At 43.7% G+C, this 15,727-nt stretch overlaps 1 protein-coding gene across 1 annotated transcript in view; it reads left to right on the top strand.

Annotated features, from left to right (window-relative positions):
- Positions 1 to 7,255: 7,255 nt before the first annotated feature.
- CSMD1 (CUB and Sushi multiple domains 1) overlaps positions 7,256 to 15,727 on the top strand; it is a 945,929-nt gene continuing 937,457 nt past the window's right edge. Inside the window, exon 1 of the mRNA XM_030448332.1 lies at positions 7,256 to 7,322. Within this exon, the coding sequence (XP_030304192.1) occupies positions 7,256 to 7,322 (67 nt within the window). The remainder of the gene's footprint in view (positions 7,323 to 15,727) is intronic.

Genomic DNA, 15,727 nt, shown 5'->3' on the forward strand with positions numbered 1-15,727 from the left:
ACTCATTTCCTGAAGCACCTGCCAATATAATGAATTTATCTCTAGAGTTTAAGTAATTTCAGTCAAGGCCTCTTCAAGTCTAAGTGTAATTTGTTGATAGTGATTATTTTTAAAGCACTGATGATTGCACACCTGGTTATCTGTGGATTCTCTTCATCTTCCTATCATGAATGTTAACACTTCTTGTGAAGACCCTGCTATTAAAAACCAAAAAAAAAAAAAAAAAACAACCCCAAAAAAAAAAAAATTCACGATAGAAGGACTGATTCTATCTTTGGAATTTCTTTCATCTGACAGTCTGGCAGAACTGAAGTCCAGCCAGGCAGTTTAAAGGTGTGATAAAAAAGGAGATGCAAGATGCCTGACTAACTGTTCTTGTTGATATGCTTGATTTTTTAATGACAGTATATTTTGTTATGTATATATGAGGTGTCCAGCACCACAATAATGTTTAAACCTTAAATCAGAGCAATATCTACTATGAAATAAAAATCTCAAGCAATCTAATTATAAAAGGTCCTTAGAGGCAATTTTTAAAGCACCGATAAAAATTACCCTTGCTCTAATTTTACTCCTTTTTTTCCCCTTTCTTTAACTATTAACTTCTCCCCCCCCCCTTTTTTTTTTGTGATAGATTCAAAATTTTGCTTTCTTTGACTCTTCTAGATGCTCCAGTGCCTCCATTCTATTCAGCCACCTGACCTCTCTTACAATCAGTATCATAATTTCTCACCATTTTTCTCAATCTGTACACTTCTTGTCTTCTTTTCTCTCTTCTAACAATTTACCCCTCAATTTATATATGGACGAGTCTTTGTCATAATAGAAAGTGTGTTATTTTACTTATGTTTCCTATCATTTAATTTTCAAGTTCCAGCTATCAGCTCATTCTTCTCTTCTGTTCCTACTATAACACTCTCAGGAATCCCTTCCAAGCAACTGTTTTCTCTGATTTAGTTTTAAGCTTCCTCAGAGCTATGTGAAACTGTTAACTCTAAAATCTCTCTCTAAAGACTATCTATATGAGATAGTAAACTCTTTGGTGAGGACACCATTTTCATCCATTGAGATCTGACACAAAGATCTCTTAGAATAGGATATAACCATGTCTTCAACAATTCTCTCCTTACCTGATTGCCAAGGTGGTATATTTGAGAACATAATTCTCATCCACTCTTCAAATTACTGTGTGGGTTTTCTGTCCTTGCTTTCCTTCTCTCTTCTTTCTACACCTTGTTGCTGTGTGATCTCATCAGCAAATAGAAATTCAGCTACCATCTGTTTGCTAATGACTCACAGATACACCAGTCTACTCCAGACTAATCTCCTTATGTCCAAACCGAAATCTCAGCCTGCATCTCTGACATCTCCTTGTGTGTACATAGCCATCATCTCCAACTCATCATGAATAAAACAGACAGCTTATCCTTTCCCATACACTAAACATTTTTTCTCACTCACTTAGCTCAAAATATAAGAATCCAACTTAAGTCTTTTTTCCATATACAAAAGAAATCTCATTTCTATGGCTCATCATGAGGCTCATCGCAGACCTAGGATAAATCATGATTCTTGTAAATGCCTTAACAGTTTAAGAGACCCATGCCATGGTTTTTCAAGTTACAGCTGATCACTAGATGCTAAACCAAGCATTCTGTCAATACAGTCAGCATGTGCTCATAATTAAAACACTGCATGTCTGTACTTTTCAGCACCATGATTGCTATTAGGTAAGCTAGTTCAAGTGACATAACTAGGAGCCTCAGTCTCAGATTCTCAGTACATGTGGGTATGGAGCTCTCCAAGAAGTCTTCTTTAGACCAAACATAGAATCATAAGATCATATAATGGTTTCATTTGGAAGTGACCTTTAAGATCATCTTGTTCCAACCCCCGTGCATGGGCAGGGACACCCCCCATTAGACCAGGTTGATGCAAGTCCCAGTCCCACAGTCCTTGAACACTTCCAGGGATGAGGCATCCACAACTACCCTGGGAAACATGGTTAAGTGTCTCACCAGCCTTACACTAAAGAATTTCTTCCTAATGTCTAACTTTGTCCAGCTTAAAACCATTACCCCTTGTCCTATCACTACACTCCTGTAAAAAGTCCCTCCCCAGCTTTCCTGTAGGCCCCTTTGAGGTACTGGAAGGCTGCTAGAAGGTTTCCACAAAGTCTTCTCTTCTCCAGGCTGAATGACATGAACTCTCTCAGCTTGTCATCTACTCTTCTGTCTCAAGAACAGCAGTATCTTTCCAGCTGTGACAAATGCAGCTGTGTCCTCCCGATCTCCAATCAGATTGCTGCCATAAAGGCTGTTTCCTGAGCTATTCTTTGCCTTCCTCCACTGATTCTTCCTTGTCTCTCCGATCTTACAGGAGTTACTACTTTTCATTCTCAAAGATTGATGACACTGTCACATTTTACTCACCGTCAAGGCACTGACTTGCTTTCCTGTTCAGAACATAATGTTAGCTACTCTTACACGTATGTAAATAGGCTGCTTCAGACTCTCACCTAGCATACCTCAATGATTTGCAGGATCTCCTTATGCTTATCTTGAAAACAAATAGTTTGTTTTCCTTGAACTGTTTGAACAAAATTCCCTTTTCCTCTGCTGACCCTCCCGAACCAAATTGTTTCAACCTCTGAGCAACAGTACCTAATGGAACAACCTTGGTGCTATCTCTTATAGGCACCCTGAAGGCTGCTGCCTACAAATCCCACCTGTTCTCAAAGGCAGAAATGTCTCTCAGAAGTCTCATCTTCCTAACATCTGCTATTAATGTCATCTTAAGGACAGATAGGATCAGTGTAGGTGCTTAGCGAAGAATCAGAGTGCTGAGGCCTGCACATGAGGAGCTAAATAATTATTGAGGGTACTTTTAAACAGGCAACAATACCTCCCCCACAGCTTTGCCAACTGTTCTCCCTAAATATAATATATTATAATATAATATAATATAATATAATATAATATAAATACTAATTAGCTCCGTGGGGCCTCTTGAACATCAGTATTGAAACATCTTCTCTTCCTGACCAATATTTCCCTGAAGTGTCACACCTTCCAGCCTGTAACCATCTCTTCCCTACAGCTATTTCCTGTCTCTTTTCCTTTCTCCTTCTGTCTCCAGCTTAGAAGGCTTTTGGTACTTACATTTATTAGCCTGTGTTGGTACAGTATATAAAACAACAATGTTGCTGTAGCTGATGCAGCTGTAGTTGTTGTAGCTGTAGTCATCATTATTGTCAATCTTACAAGAGAAATTTCTACTTTGAACTGAATATTACCACTGCAGGAAAGCAGAGTCAAATATGAACCCAAGCAACAACATTTCTAACTGAAGTCAGCCTGTGGCTTGTATGGCCTGTTTTTTATTCCTTATGATATAACAAATTTGGATTAGGAACATATATACACATAAAGTACTTTTTTTTTTCAGCCTGGAAGACTATTATGACTGAAGAAATCATGTAATGTTTCAAGTCTGAAAACAGAGTTATTGAAAAGATAATGTGTTGAGAGAGAATGTTTGGAACTTTTCTCTATTTTTGCTAATAACTAAAGAGCTGGTGTGACAATAAAACACACATTTTGATGAAGGTGCTCATGGAGAAGACTTTCTGATTTCCTAATCCTAAATCATTGTTCTGCTGAAGACTTCTCTCCTTACAGACTTTTTCTCCCCAACATACTATTTTGAATTTAAACTTTAATTTTTTTTTAACTTTATACTTAAAAATAACCTTCTGGTAGAATACTGCTGCCTTCTGTCTCTGCTGGCAAGTACAAATTCTGGTCATGGGTTCCCCCAAGCATCCCTTTTTAATGAGTACATAGTACATTTTCAGCTTTGTTCAGAATCTGTAGTTTTGCTTAGATACACACAAACATTCCTGAACCTTACAGAAAGATGTTTCTTCCTTCTAGAAATCAACATCAGAGAAATGTGGATTCAAAATTCCTAACATAGGAGTGAAAATGAAGGAGGAAATTTAACCTTTCAGACGTTTTTTTATATGGTATAGTGAAGTAAAAAGACAAGCTCTCAATTAAAAATAAATCCCTGTCAAGTTACTTTTAAATCACCCTGATTAGTACAAACAGTCTTGACATATACACTCCCCCATACCATCTATAGGGAATAGAGAGAAACATTGCCTCTGTTCAAACTCATAAATTCAGGGATTTTATAGTAGTACATTAGCTATTTAAAGTACAATAGAGAGATTACAGTCATTAGGTTAGATCATCTTCTGTAATTACTGTGTTTAGGTACCACAGCTCCATGCTCAGCTGAAGTCAGGTTGGTGGAAATTTCTGCAAGAATGGCAGGCTTCAGTTCCAGTCATCTTCTGGCTTTTTTGGGTTTGGCATAACTTTTAGGTCAAACAGGCCTTGTAAAAGTCACTGTGACAGCTGCTTGAGACTGTATAGAGCCTCAAATACTAGCTGGGGGCAGGAGGGGTGGGGGAGGTCTGTGCTGTCCCATTTATCTCAGTAAGGCACAAACTCAGGTGAAAAGTGACAATGTGCTGAAGGCCAGCAATGTTTATGCATACAGTTTACTGTCATGGGATGTAAGAAAGAGGAGAAGGCATCTTCAGCAGTGGCAGTGATTATGGTGCCCAGCTATTTGGCTGTACCAAAGGTGCTATGAGGGGAAGAAATTACCATTTGTTTAACTCAGTAGAGGAGGAACCGGGTCCCAAAAGCTCAGTAAAGCCCAGAAAATCCTCAGAAGAATGGCAAGAGTCAGGAAACAGTAAATCTAACAAGAGTGAGTCAATACCAAGAAAACTGATATTATATCATACTGGAGCTTCAGAGGAATCTGCTATGAGCAGGGTTAACCAGCAAGTTCTCCAATTAATAATGCTTACTTAAACAGCACAGCAAGACATGATACAACCATTACTCTTTTCCACTAGATGCAGACAGCCATAAATGGAGTTTATTTATGACTTTTTAACTATTCAGACTCAATAAATAATCCTATGTAACAAACCTAAAAACCATTGTAATCTCTTGGGTCAGATGCAGTGCTCAAATAGCACCTTTTCAGAAATCTAAGCCTCAGACTACTGCAAGATAGAAAGGAAGAGCCTCAGCTTAAGCTCAGTTACAATTTCTGCCTTTCTCACTATCATTAGTGAATTCCCCCAGGTCTGCTGACAAGGATTAAGTGGAGGGGTGTACATGAGGAGCCTGAGAAGCTCTAACTGGGGAATTCTGCACAGCAGCTTGGCTACATGACGTCTGAAGCTAAAAAGTATTAGCATCACTTTACTTTCACGAATGTAAAAGTTAGTCCTCGAGGCATTTTAAAATATAGATAAATACTAAGACTGGATCCCTCCTCTGGAAGTGTTCGGGCCAGGCTCCAGAGTCGGGTCCCAGGGTTTGGGAATTAAGGGGAAGAGCGGGTGGGTAAAGGCAGGGCAGGGTAAGTAAGAGTGCAAGCAGGCAGGGAACGCCTGCCACGAGATGGCAGCAATGCCACGTCTTTCTCGGCAGCTTGCTTGGCTCTGGAATTATTTTTTTTTAATAAGTTTTTTTTTTGAGTGAGAACCGCAACGTTTATACATAAATAAAAGCTTATTAGAAAGTCAGCCTACCTCGTTCAGTGCCCATTCACCACCTTATTGCAACTTACACTGAGAAAACAACTTTGCATATTTCACCACGAAAGAAAACTCATAAGTGAATAATTACAACCTTGAAAATACCCTTCCAGAGGTGTTCTTGTCTCTCCTACGAGCCTTTGTATTTTAATTATGAATATAGGTAAGCATTAATTATGGAGCCAGATCCAGTGTGCAGTGGTAGTGGTAATCACCATTCTTACTGAATTGAAAGGCAGGTTTGGGCACATTTTGCCATCCATTTGCAGATCGGTCTGGCACAGAAACCATTTCTGGCAAAGAGTATCAGCTTGCCAGGGCCATGGGAGAGAGGGGACCTGTAACAGGCCAACCCTCGTTCACCATTTCCTTTCAATTGGGGTCAGGATACAAAGCCTGTTGGGTCCAGTGTGGTGATGGGGAACCCTCTGTCTTCACACTGCCATGCCTGATTTTGTGATGGTTTTGTTTGTTTGTTTTGATTTGATTTGGAAAGGATAGTCAATAGCAGAAATACCACTTGGCAACAGGAGCACTTGCGAATGGCAACATAAAGACAAAGAAGTGTTCCTCAAGGAGACGTTGGCTCCTCTCCTTCCCCTCAGGAACAACAGCTTGTTCTGATGAGAAACTTGGAAGGAACAAGCAGGGCACATTTTGGACATGAAAGCCTTCCTCTCTCACGAGCAGGGACCAGAGCAGCGGGGAGTTTCATCCAGAACTAGGGATTTCCACTCCATCACACGCACCACCCGCACCCCACATGTGGGTGGAGGAGCCCAGGACTCGGGCTGCGGGCAGAGCCAGGGGACGGGGCGCCGGGGCAGTGCGGCACGAGCCCCCCCCCCCCCCCCGGGCAGGTGTAGCCCCGGAGCCACCACCCTTCCCCGGGCCGGGGGCCGCCGGGCCGGGGGAAGCCTTCTCCCCTTGCGCGTTCTCACGGACGGGAGGCAGCCGCCCGGGCCGCGGCCAGGGCAGGGTGGGGGATGCCGCGGCCTCCCCGGGGGGGCCGTGCGGGGGCCGACGGCTGAGCGGGGCGGCTGCGGGCTTGGCGTGCGCCGGCTGCGCAGCGCCGGCCCCTTCCCCTCTCCGTGGGAAGTGATGGTTGAGTCCGGCGGCGGCGGCTTCTCGTGTGGCTGGCAGCCGCTCCGCTGCGCTGCCTGCGCTGCTCTCGCCGCGATCCCTCCCTCCCTTCCTCTCCCCTCCTCTTCCTCCTCATCCTCGCACGCCCCGCATCCCTCTCCTGCCGCCGCTGCCCGGCATCCCTCTCCTGCCGCCGGCGGCCGTGGATGCCGCGCTGCCCGCCGCGCCGGGCGTGCCTCCCTCTCTCCCCTCCCTGCCCTCCCCTGGGCGGGCGGCGGGCCGGCGGCGCCGGGGCTCCGCGGGCGCTGAGCGGGGACTGATGCTATGAGCAGAGCGGAGCGAGCCGCCCGCGCAGTCCTGCAGGAGGCGCCGGGCGCTGCGCGGCGCTCGGGACCCAGACCGCTCCTCTCCGCCTCTCCTCGCCCTGTGGTGGTTATTTGGCGCTGTCCTTAGCCCTGCTGCCGCTCGGAGGACACGGTCGCAGCCGAGAAGAGCCGCCGGGGGTTTTGTGTGAGTGTGTGTGTGTGTGGAATAACTGCAGACATGACTGCGTGGAGGAAATTCAAGTCTCTGCTGGTTTTCTGCGCGGGGATCCTCACTGCAGCTCAGGGTAAGACTGGGGTTTCTTGCACTGTATTCGTGTAGGCTGTGGTTACGGCACTGCTTTTCCCCCTCAGCTAAACCGCTACCGCTCGGTCTAGCTCTCTCCCTCGCTCCGTTTTTGCGCCGGGTAACAGCAGGCTCTAGGAGCCCGCTCTCCCTTTTCCCTGCCTCCCACCTTCCGCCGGGTCCGCCGGTATTTCCCGAGGGCTCGGTTCCCCCGAGCTCACTTCCCCCGGGAGACAGCAGCCCCCAGGAGTTGGGCAGTAGCCGCTGCGGTGCTGGGAGAAGAGCCGTGCCCATCAAGACGCGGGGGCAGCGCTGGAGTTTGGGAACACTTCGCTCTCCGCGCACGCACGAACGGCACTGGCTGCCATGCGAGGGACAAGTCCCCGGGCTGGCAAGTTTGGCTCTCTCCTCCTCCCGCCTCCCCGGCTTTTGCCGAGCTCGGAGGGGAGCGCGGAGTGGGTGGCCGCGGAGAGCCGCCCCCGCCTCCCTAAGCCGGCTCCGCTCCCCGCAAGTTACGCGGAGGCGGGGATGAGGGGCTGGGGTCCTCTTGCACCAGCTGCCTTCCCGTGCTGGATGGAGAAAGGCTCCTCTAGACTCGCTGTGTGGTGGGGACCGTCTCCCACCCCTTGCTGGGTTTCTCCTTAAGATCAGTGAGGAAAGGGAGGGGAGTCGAAGGGGGGGGGGGGAGTTTACGATGAATTGGGTTACACAACTTGAGTGCTGGCCTCAGCCCCATCACTTGCCTCATCGCTGGAGACAACATCTTCCCAATTATTCACTTCGCCTCTCATTAGCCCTGCGCTTTTTCCTACTGGGAGAGAGATGCGAGCGTGTGCGTCTGTGTGTGTGTGTGTGTGTGTGTGTGTGTGTGTGTGAGAGAGAGAGAGAGAGAGAGAGAGAGAGAGAGAGAGAGAGAGGCTTCTTGCAGCTGAGCACCTGTCCCTGTTACAGCCTCTGCCTTCTCCCACCTCGCTCCCGGCTGTTTCTGCCTACCTCCGGGAGCACGGTTCTTCTGCGGTCTGTGCTGTCTGAGGCTCCTTTAACCCTTCCAAGGCGTTTTATATCGTTCCTACAATTTTATTTTTCTCCTTGCCTTTTTCGGTGTGGGGGTGGCCGGAGCGGGAGGAGCGGGACGAGTCGACAGCAGCCCCGGTTGGTGGGCGAGGCTGGAGCCTTACCCGTCCTGCCGGTACCCGCAACCGGGCACCCTCGTCCGCACGGGCGGCTCTGCAGGGTGCCCTGCCTCCGGCAGCCTCTAGTAGTGATCCGCAGGGAGAGGCGGAGGAAGGCCAGCCTGGTTTGCCGGCAGCCGGGCGGGAGCTTTGCCCGGTCCGGAGCAGCGGCTGCAGTCATCCCGATGGCATCGCTCCTCTGCCTGGCTCCTGCTCCTGCCTGGCTTCACCAGGCAACGCCGCCCGGCTGGGGAAGGCAGCGCGGGGGAGGAGGCGCCCGGTTTTCTCGGGATGTGCAACGGGTGGCTCCCGGGGAGGGGGCCGTGCTCGGCGGCACACGCGGACCGGGGCGGGCCGGGGCTTCTCGGTGTGGCCGCCCTGCCCAAACTTCAGCATCCTCTCCTGGTGTCCCGGTTCTCCGCCCGGGCGGGGCTCGACAGCAGCTCCCAGCCCTTACAAGTACCAGGTGCCTCGGCATTGCCCCGGGGGGCGCCGGGGCCGGGCGGGCGGGAAAGCCCCGGGCCGGGTGGTGGAGCTGCCCCGGGGCCGGGTGGTGGAGCTGCCCCGGCCGCCGCAGACGGGGCTCGGCCGACCCGGGACCATCTGCAGCCGCGTCCGTGCGGGCTCCCGGGGCGAGCCGACACCCGCGACTCATTTGTTAAATACACTGTAGCCGGTTCTGTCCTTTGACATTTAAGTGTTTTCTTTTCGTGGCTGACAGCACATATGAAAAGCTGGAGGCTGGATCATGGTTATTCAGCGGAGATCCGACGTGTTTTGCTTACATACAAAGGCTTTGCCAGGAACATTTGGGCACTGCCTCTGATGTTGCTCTGCAGCATGTAATTATACCTCGCCTAATGTGGAGCAGCAACACACCTACTTAAAGGCTACAAACTGACTTAATATTGAAGTCAAACAACAGGTAGAAGGGGAACCAGCAGGGACATTTGACATAATTCTTTCCCATTTACCTTCCCGGACAATCGAGCACAGATATCTATATTTAGTCAAATGTAATCCTGAGGCTGAAATTACATTTATAGTTTAGAGAGTGAAAGAACTCATTCCTTAGTAACATGAAGAACCTAGGCTTTCAGAAACATGTAAGATTTTAATTAATAAATCCCCAGAACTTTGTTTTACCAGCCCCGTGGTAATCGAATCATTTTGTACTCATTTTGTACTCACTGTTAGGAATTTACCTGGGCTCTGGTTGTCTTGAGAGTATTATGAAGAAAAAAAAAAAAAAAAAAAAAAAAGTGCTGGATTTCTGGAGGTGTTGCCACAGGCCTTCCCTCACCTTTCAGTAAAGTGAGAGGTGGACTGTTTTCCACATTGTTACTTCTTATGAAATAAAGTGGAAACAGTTCCTGTGCAATTTTCTGTAACTTTTTAAAGGGGCAAGAAAACATGTAATTGTTCATTGTGGTAGACTTGCATTGAGGTGCAGTTCTGTAAATTTCTTTGGATTCCTTTTGTCTGACTGATGCATCTGGGTGTTTTGGAAAATATTTGGGGTGTTCTACCTTCTACATTATGCTTTACACACGAAAGGAGATGAGTATGGAGTCACTTAAGGGAACCTCTTTCCCAGAAACTACCCTATCACAGCAGTTATGCTTCAACAAGACAGGCAGCACGGTGTTCAGCTTTGCATGTAGAGCCAATTGCTGATTCTGATAGGTTACTGCTAGCAAAAGAAAATATAAAAAAATATTGATTTGCTTGAAACACAAAACATGTCAGTACCGTTTCTGTAAAAATTCATGCTGCTAGGGATCAACTGGTAGATTTAAGATGAACTTCAACTGAAATGTAAGATAAAAGACTTTCTGTTGTGATGTGAGGTCTGTGGACAAGCTATTTTCAGTGTAGGAATATATATTGCTTAATATTTAAAATTGTCCCAGTACATGTTTTCAAGATCATTACAGAATAATAGAATTGTTTGGGCTGGAAGGGGTCTTAAATGTTAACTAGTCCCAGTCATTTTCTGGACTTGTTCAGAGAACCAAAACCAGCACCTTCATTGCTACCTAATTGCCTCATGCAAAATGTGCGTAAGCAAGCTTATGCACAGAGGTATCATTCAAATAAATGGAAATAGCAAAGGGAAAACATCTCTGCCCTTAAATTGAATCCAGATAGTGAAAGGATTCCCACATCTACAGCTTTGGATTTTATTTAAAAAAAAACAACAAAAACAACCAAATAACCAACCAAACAAAAACCCACCTACAAAAAAGCTAACAGAAAGAAATAAACCCCCAAAACATTTTATTTACCCTCTGTTTGTTGTTATCACTGTGTCAAAATAAATGTTATGACTACATCACAGGATTACCACTATGTTTAAGCCCTATTCCTGTTGGACTGAGAGTGTTTGTCTCTTTTAAAGTCATGTATTTTCTCTTTCTCCAAAGCAGTGTTTCTCAAAATGTGAAGCTGGTCTCTCTAGAGAGGCTCCATTCTCTTCCAGAGAGGACTAAAGCAATTCTAAGGAAAATGAGGTGAAAAAAGGGATTTAAAAAAAAACACCAGGGCTAGGTATTGAACACCTAGGAGCAAAACCAAGTAGTCAATGGATTCTCCCAGCCCAATGAGGAATCAGCCATAGAAAGATGAAAAAGAGAGTTGCCAGCTCTGTCCACATACTATTTTAATGTAAAGATGTACTTAATTTTTTGTAAGATCATTTTGTAAAATCTTTCATAATTTTATGACAATATATGGATGTGTTTGTACTCTCTATATCAGTTTAACAAAGATTCCCTAAACACTCATTTTAGGCCTTTGAATCCACAGATGAGATTTGAATTTCCACTGTCAGCCAGAACAGGGTTATCAGTTTCTCTGTGAGAGGACCAGGATAGAGGTGTGAGCACCACAGGACTCTGGTGTGTGTGGAACTGGAGGTGCCTGGTGTGGGGAGCTGGAGCTGATATAGAAGCCCATGAAGGTGTGAGCATGCATGAACTTCAGGACATATTGAAGTCTGTGAGGGCATTTCAGCACCATCTGTCATCTGTATATATAGGAACCATTCTGCAGAATGTTTCCTGTATATTTTACTGGCTGTCACTCCCATGTCCCTTTATACAGACATGTATGATCAGGCGTGGGTTTTTTTGGTTTGTTTCAGGGTGGTAGTTGTCTTTTTTTTTTGTCCTGCATACTGCTTTTTCTACATAAACATAGTACCTGGCTCTTCATCTTGTTATTATTACATGGTAGCATCACTGTATGCATTGATACATACAAGGTTTTAAAAGACAACTATTGGACTTTGTCTCAGTACCATTTACATTAATGAAAACTTGGGCCCCACCAACTCAGAAACAATTTGAAGCTGCAGATATTCTAACCAGAAACCAATACAGCCCAGATTTACTGTGCTCTTTAGAAAGCCTGAAAAACCCTAGGAAACACTGATTTCAACTTTTTCAAGTGTCATCTGCACACTGAATGCTGAACTCCTCTTGTAACCTTTCTCCAGAGAATAGCTGTTTAGTAGTATATATATAATAGAATAAAACCTAAAATTAATTTAAAGATGTGATTTCATTTTGTTCAAATCTTTATTGAACTTTCACATCTCTTTTACCATGATGATATTATTCTGCTAGTAAACAGTTGAAACTCAGAACACAGATTTTTGCAGTGTAGTGCCAGGCTGCCTGTAACCAGCAGAGGGATGCACTGTGGAAAGGGGAATTGCTGGTTTCACTGTACAAATCACTGAAGCAGTAGCATAAGTATTAGGCATGATCTCTAATAACACTTGAGTACAATAGGATATAAATAAGGGTCAACAAATAAGAATCTGGCCTCTCGTACTCCATAGGGCTGCAAAATTAGACTGAGCTAAACTGTATGTTCTTCCAATTTCTGCAGTGAACAAAGAATAATATGGAAATTCTCTTAATGTGTATGAATCACTTTCTTTTTCTTAGATGTTTTACTTTTCTATGTCAGTTGCATTTCCTTTAAACCAGTTTTATCAACCAGTAACTTGTGAAATATGGAAAAATGCTATTAATGCCTGAGGAAAACTGTGGGATTTTACTTTGTCCTCACACATCTTTGTTCTGGCTAGATGAAAGACTTGACTCCACTATAGGACGTTTCTATTGCATTTAAGAAGATGCACACTATATTTTTAATAAGCATTCCTCAACAGAACAACTGCTCAAAAAAAATTACTTGCATTATTGTTAGTGTTAAATTGACACACAAAGGCAACATTTATGAGCTGCCTGCATTTAGTAATTGAATGGTAAACGGAGGCATGCAAGCACTAAAACCTCTTACAAGAGTAATACTGCATCTTATTGCCAATAACAAGTCATGCTCAGAGACAATAACTTTTTCTGCACTTCATACTTATATGAAAAAAAAGACAATAAAATTACAACAGTTTGCTTCCATTCTTATGTGAAGGGCATATTCAATTAAAAGGGCAAAGCAAGATTAAGTTGCTGTTGTATTGGTGATGATTAACCAGAATTCTTTGATTAATCAGAACATCATCAATGATTTTCTTTTAGCAAAAGATGAGCAAGGAAGTCACAATTTCTTGCAATTACAGTAATGCATCAATTTCCAGCATAAAAATTAATCATGGTATGTTACAGCTTTATAATTATTAAATTATGCATTTTAACAATGCATTCATGCATATTCCACCTCTCACAACTTCATTTTTTGAGTCATCACTGCCAAGGTAACTTCATACAGTTGTGAGGGCCCTGTTCCACTGTAGTAGAAACAGAACTTTTTGGTTATTTCAGAAGTAGCTGATGGACCAGTTTTGAAAAGATTGCTCTTCTGAATAAGGAAGACATCTGGGTATATACAAATAAATATATATATATATATATATATATACACACACACATATATATATATATTTACGCTATACTGCAGCTGAGTAGTGGACCCAGACCCTGTTTAGTTTAAGCTCATGGCTAAGAGTGTCTGACAATGTTTACATCCATGACTCAAAAAAAAAACAACACTCAATGAATCTGAGCGATCAACCTTAATAGTATTAAAATATTTACATATTTTTATTGAAGTAAAATCACTACAACTGGTACCTCTGATATCACCAAGCATGGTTTTATTTGACCTCTACCTTCCTTCTTCTTTTTTTCCTCTGGTTTTTTCTTTAAAGAAATTGTGAAGGACAATTAACAGAGAAACCTAGTATCATTTTAGTCTTCAGATGGTTTATGTCTCTCTTACAGTATCCCATGGATACTGAAGTACAGAATCATGTTCCGTATTCATGCCTCTGTTTTACAGTGGCTTTCCAAAAGAAATGTTTGCAGTACTGCAGCTGACACAGAGCTGAATAAATAATAATGAATAAAACTTTGTGTGCAATGTTTGTTTTGCAAACTTGCATAAAATATGGTCAGCATTTTAGGATTACATTTTCAGCACTTGCTTCGTGCCTTATTCTTGATTTCAAGGCAATGACTTTTTCGTGCAGTTTTGCCAAACATGAAGTTTTTCTTTTCTGAAAGTTTTCAGTTTTTTTCTATAAAGAGCTACTTCCAAAGCTATATTGGAGTGTTCTTATTGAAATGTTCTTACAATTCTGCTGTTTGCAGCAAACCCTTGACATTTGACAGAGAGCAAATCTGGGGCTAGGGATATATGTTGTCCTCATCTTATCACTTGTAGATCAAATGTAGCGATGAGACAATGCTTTATAAATCGTTGTTTACTTCCTTTGACCTGAATTACTCATCGTATTGTGTTCTCATGCAAAACCCAAGAGGATACAAATATTCAAACTTAGATTTTGCTTACACTGGTGCTGAAACACCAGCATTGTACAGTGCACTGGCAACAAGGGTGAAGCCAACCTTGCTCTGTGTTTGAAGCTCAGGTCCCTCACACCGGAGGACCACAAACCAGACATTTTTAAAATAGCAGCCCAGCTGTAGCTTGGCTCTAAGGTATCTTCCTGCATTTGCAATGCCTGCTGCTGAAATAAACAGAGGAGTTGGAATCACTTTGCTCAGTGGTCCCAAAGTACATGAACAAGAGGCCTTGGGCACTGTGCTTCAGCTGGAGCTTTCCTTATATGAGAGCACCAGGGTTCAGTCTGAACTCACAGTGGGTATAACATGGACTCAGCTACAGCCTGGGACCCACATGAGAGTCCCAGTTTGTAACACATCTGGAGCTGCAAGGAACAGGGAAGTGATTTTTTCAGGAAGCTGCTGATGGTGGGAAACAAGAGGCTAGATAACAGGGATACACATTTGTGGAATCTGTCTTGCCCTGAAGCTTAGAAAAAAAAATGTAAGGGCTGTGGGGCTAAAGAAAAAAGGAAAGAAAGACCAGTGCTTCTCGCACAACAGTGAAGTTTTTTAAAAGGACATTTTGACAAAATAGTCGTTAAAAAGCAAACTGCTTAATTTATTTTTAGACTAATTTATATACTTCTGGTTGTGAAACAAATGGTCATGACAAATCACACTGCTCTCACTAGTGTCTGTGGGATATCAATGCAGAATCTGACTGCTTCCAAGTGACTAAGTACACTATTTTAGCTTTGCCCTAGCAGCTAGATTTTCCACTGGTATCCTGCTGATGTTTCTTATAATACATAGCTTGAGTCATACCAACCATTTTTGGGGGCAAAGCTGTTTTATAATTCACTTTCACAACCTCAGCACAATCAAGCAACTGCTAATAACACAATCGGTGACACTCTGCCTTTGTAGAGATCTCTCTTGAGAAATTAAATTGATTTTCTTTATCTTAGCCCATAAATAGCTCCCATTCACACACTGACCCATTGTTTTTCATGTCTCTAGAACTAAAGAACGTAGTATTACTAGATTTTACAAAATCAGCAGTGACAGCAGTGGTAGCATTTTAATAATGACCTATATACAACAATTTCTGTCTTGTTTTCTTATGAAACCTATATAGGAGAGGCTTTATCATGGCATGTAGTTAATATAAATGCAAATGCTGCAATTTTTCTTTGTTCCAGGTGCATGATATAGTTACCTTGAAACAAATCTGCCAGTTTCTAGAGAAAAAGCATTTTGCTCTGCAGAAGTAGGCATGTTGGACATAGACTGTAGCAGTCAGCTGAACAGCTTGGATTGCTGTATGTCAGATTCTGACCAGTGAGAACCTGATCCAGAAGTTGAGGAGCTCACAGGAAAAAAACCCCAACAAATTCATTAACTTCAATGGACTT

The sequence above is a fragment of the Calypte anna genome, chromosome 3, assembly GCF_003957555.1.
Source record: "Calypte anna isolate BGI_N300 chromosome 3, bCalAnn1_v1.p, whole genome shotgun sequence".
NCBI classification, from domain to species: Eukaryota; Metazoa; Chordata; class Aves; order Apodiformes; family Trochilidae; genus Calypte; species Calypte anna.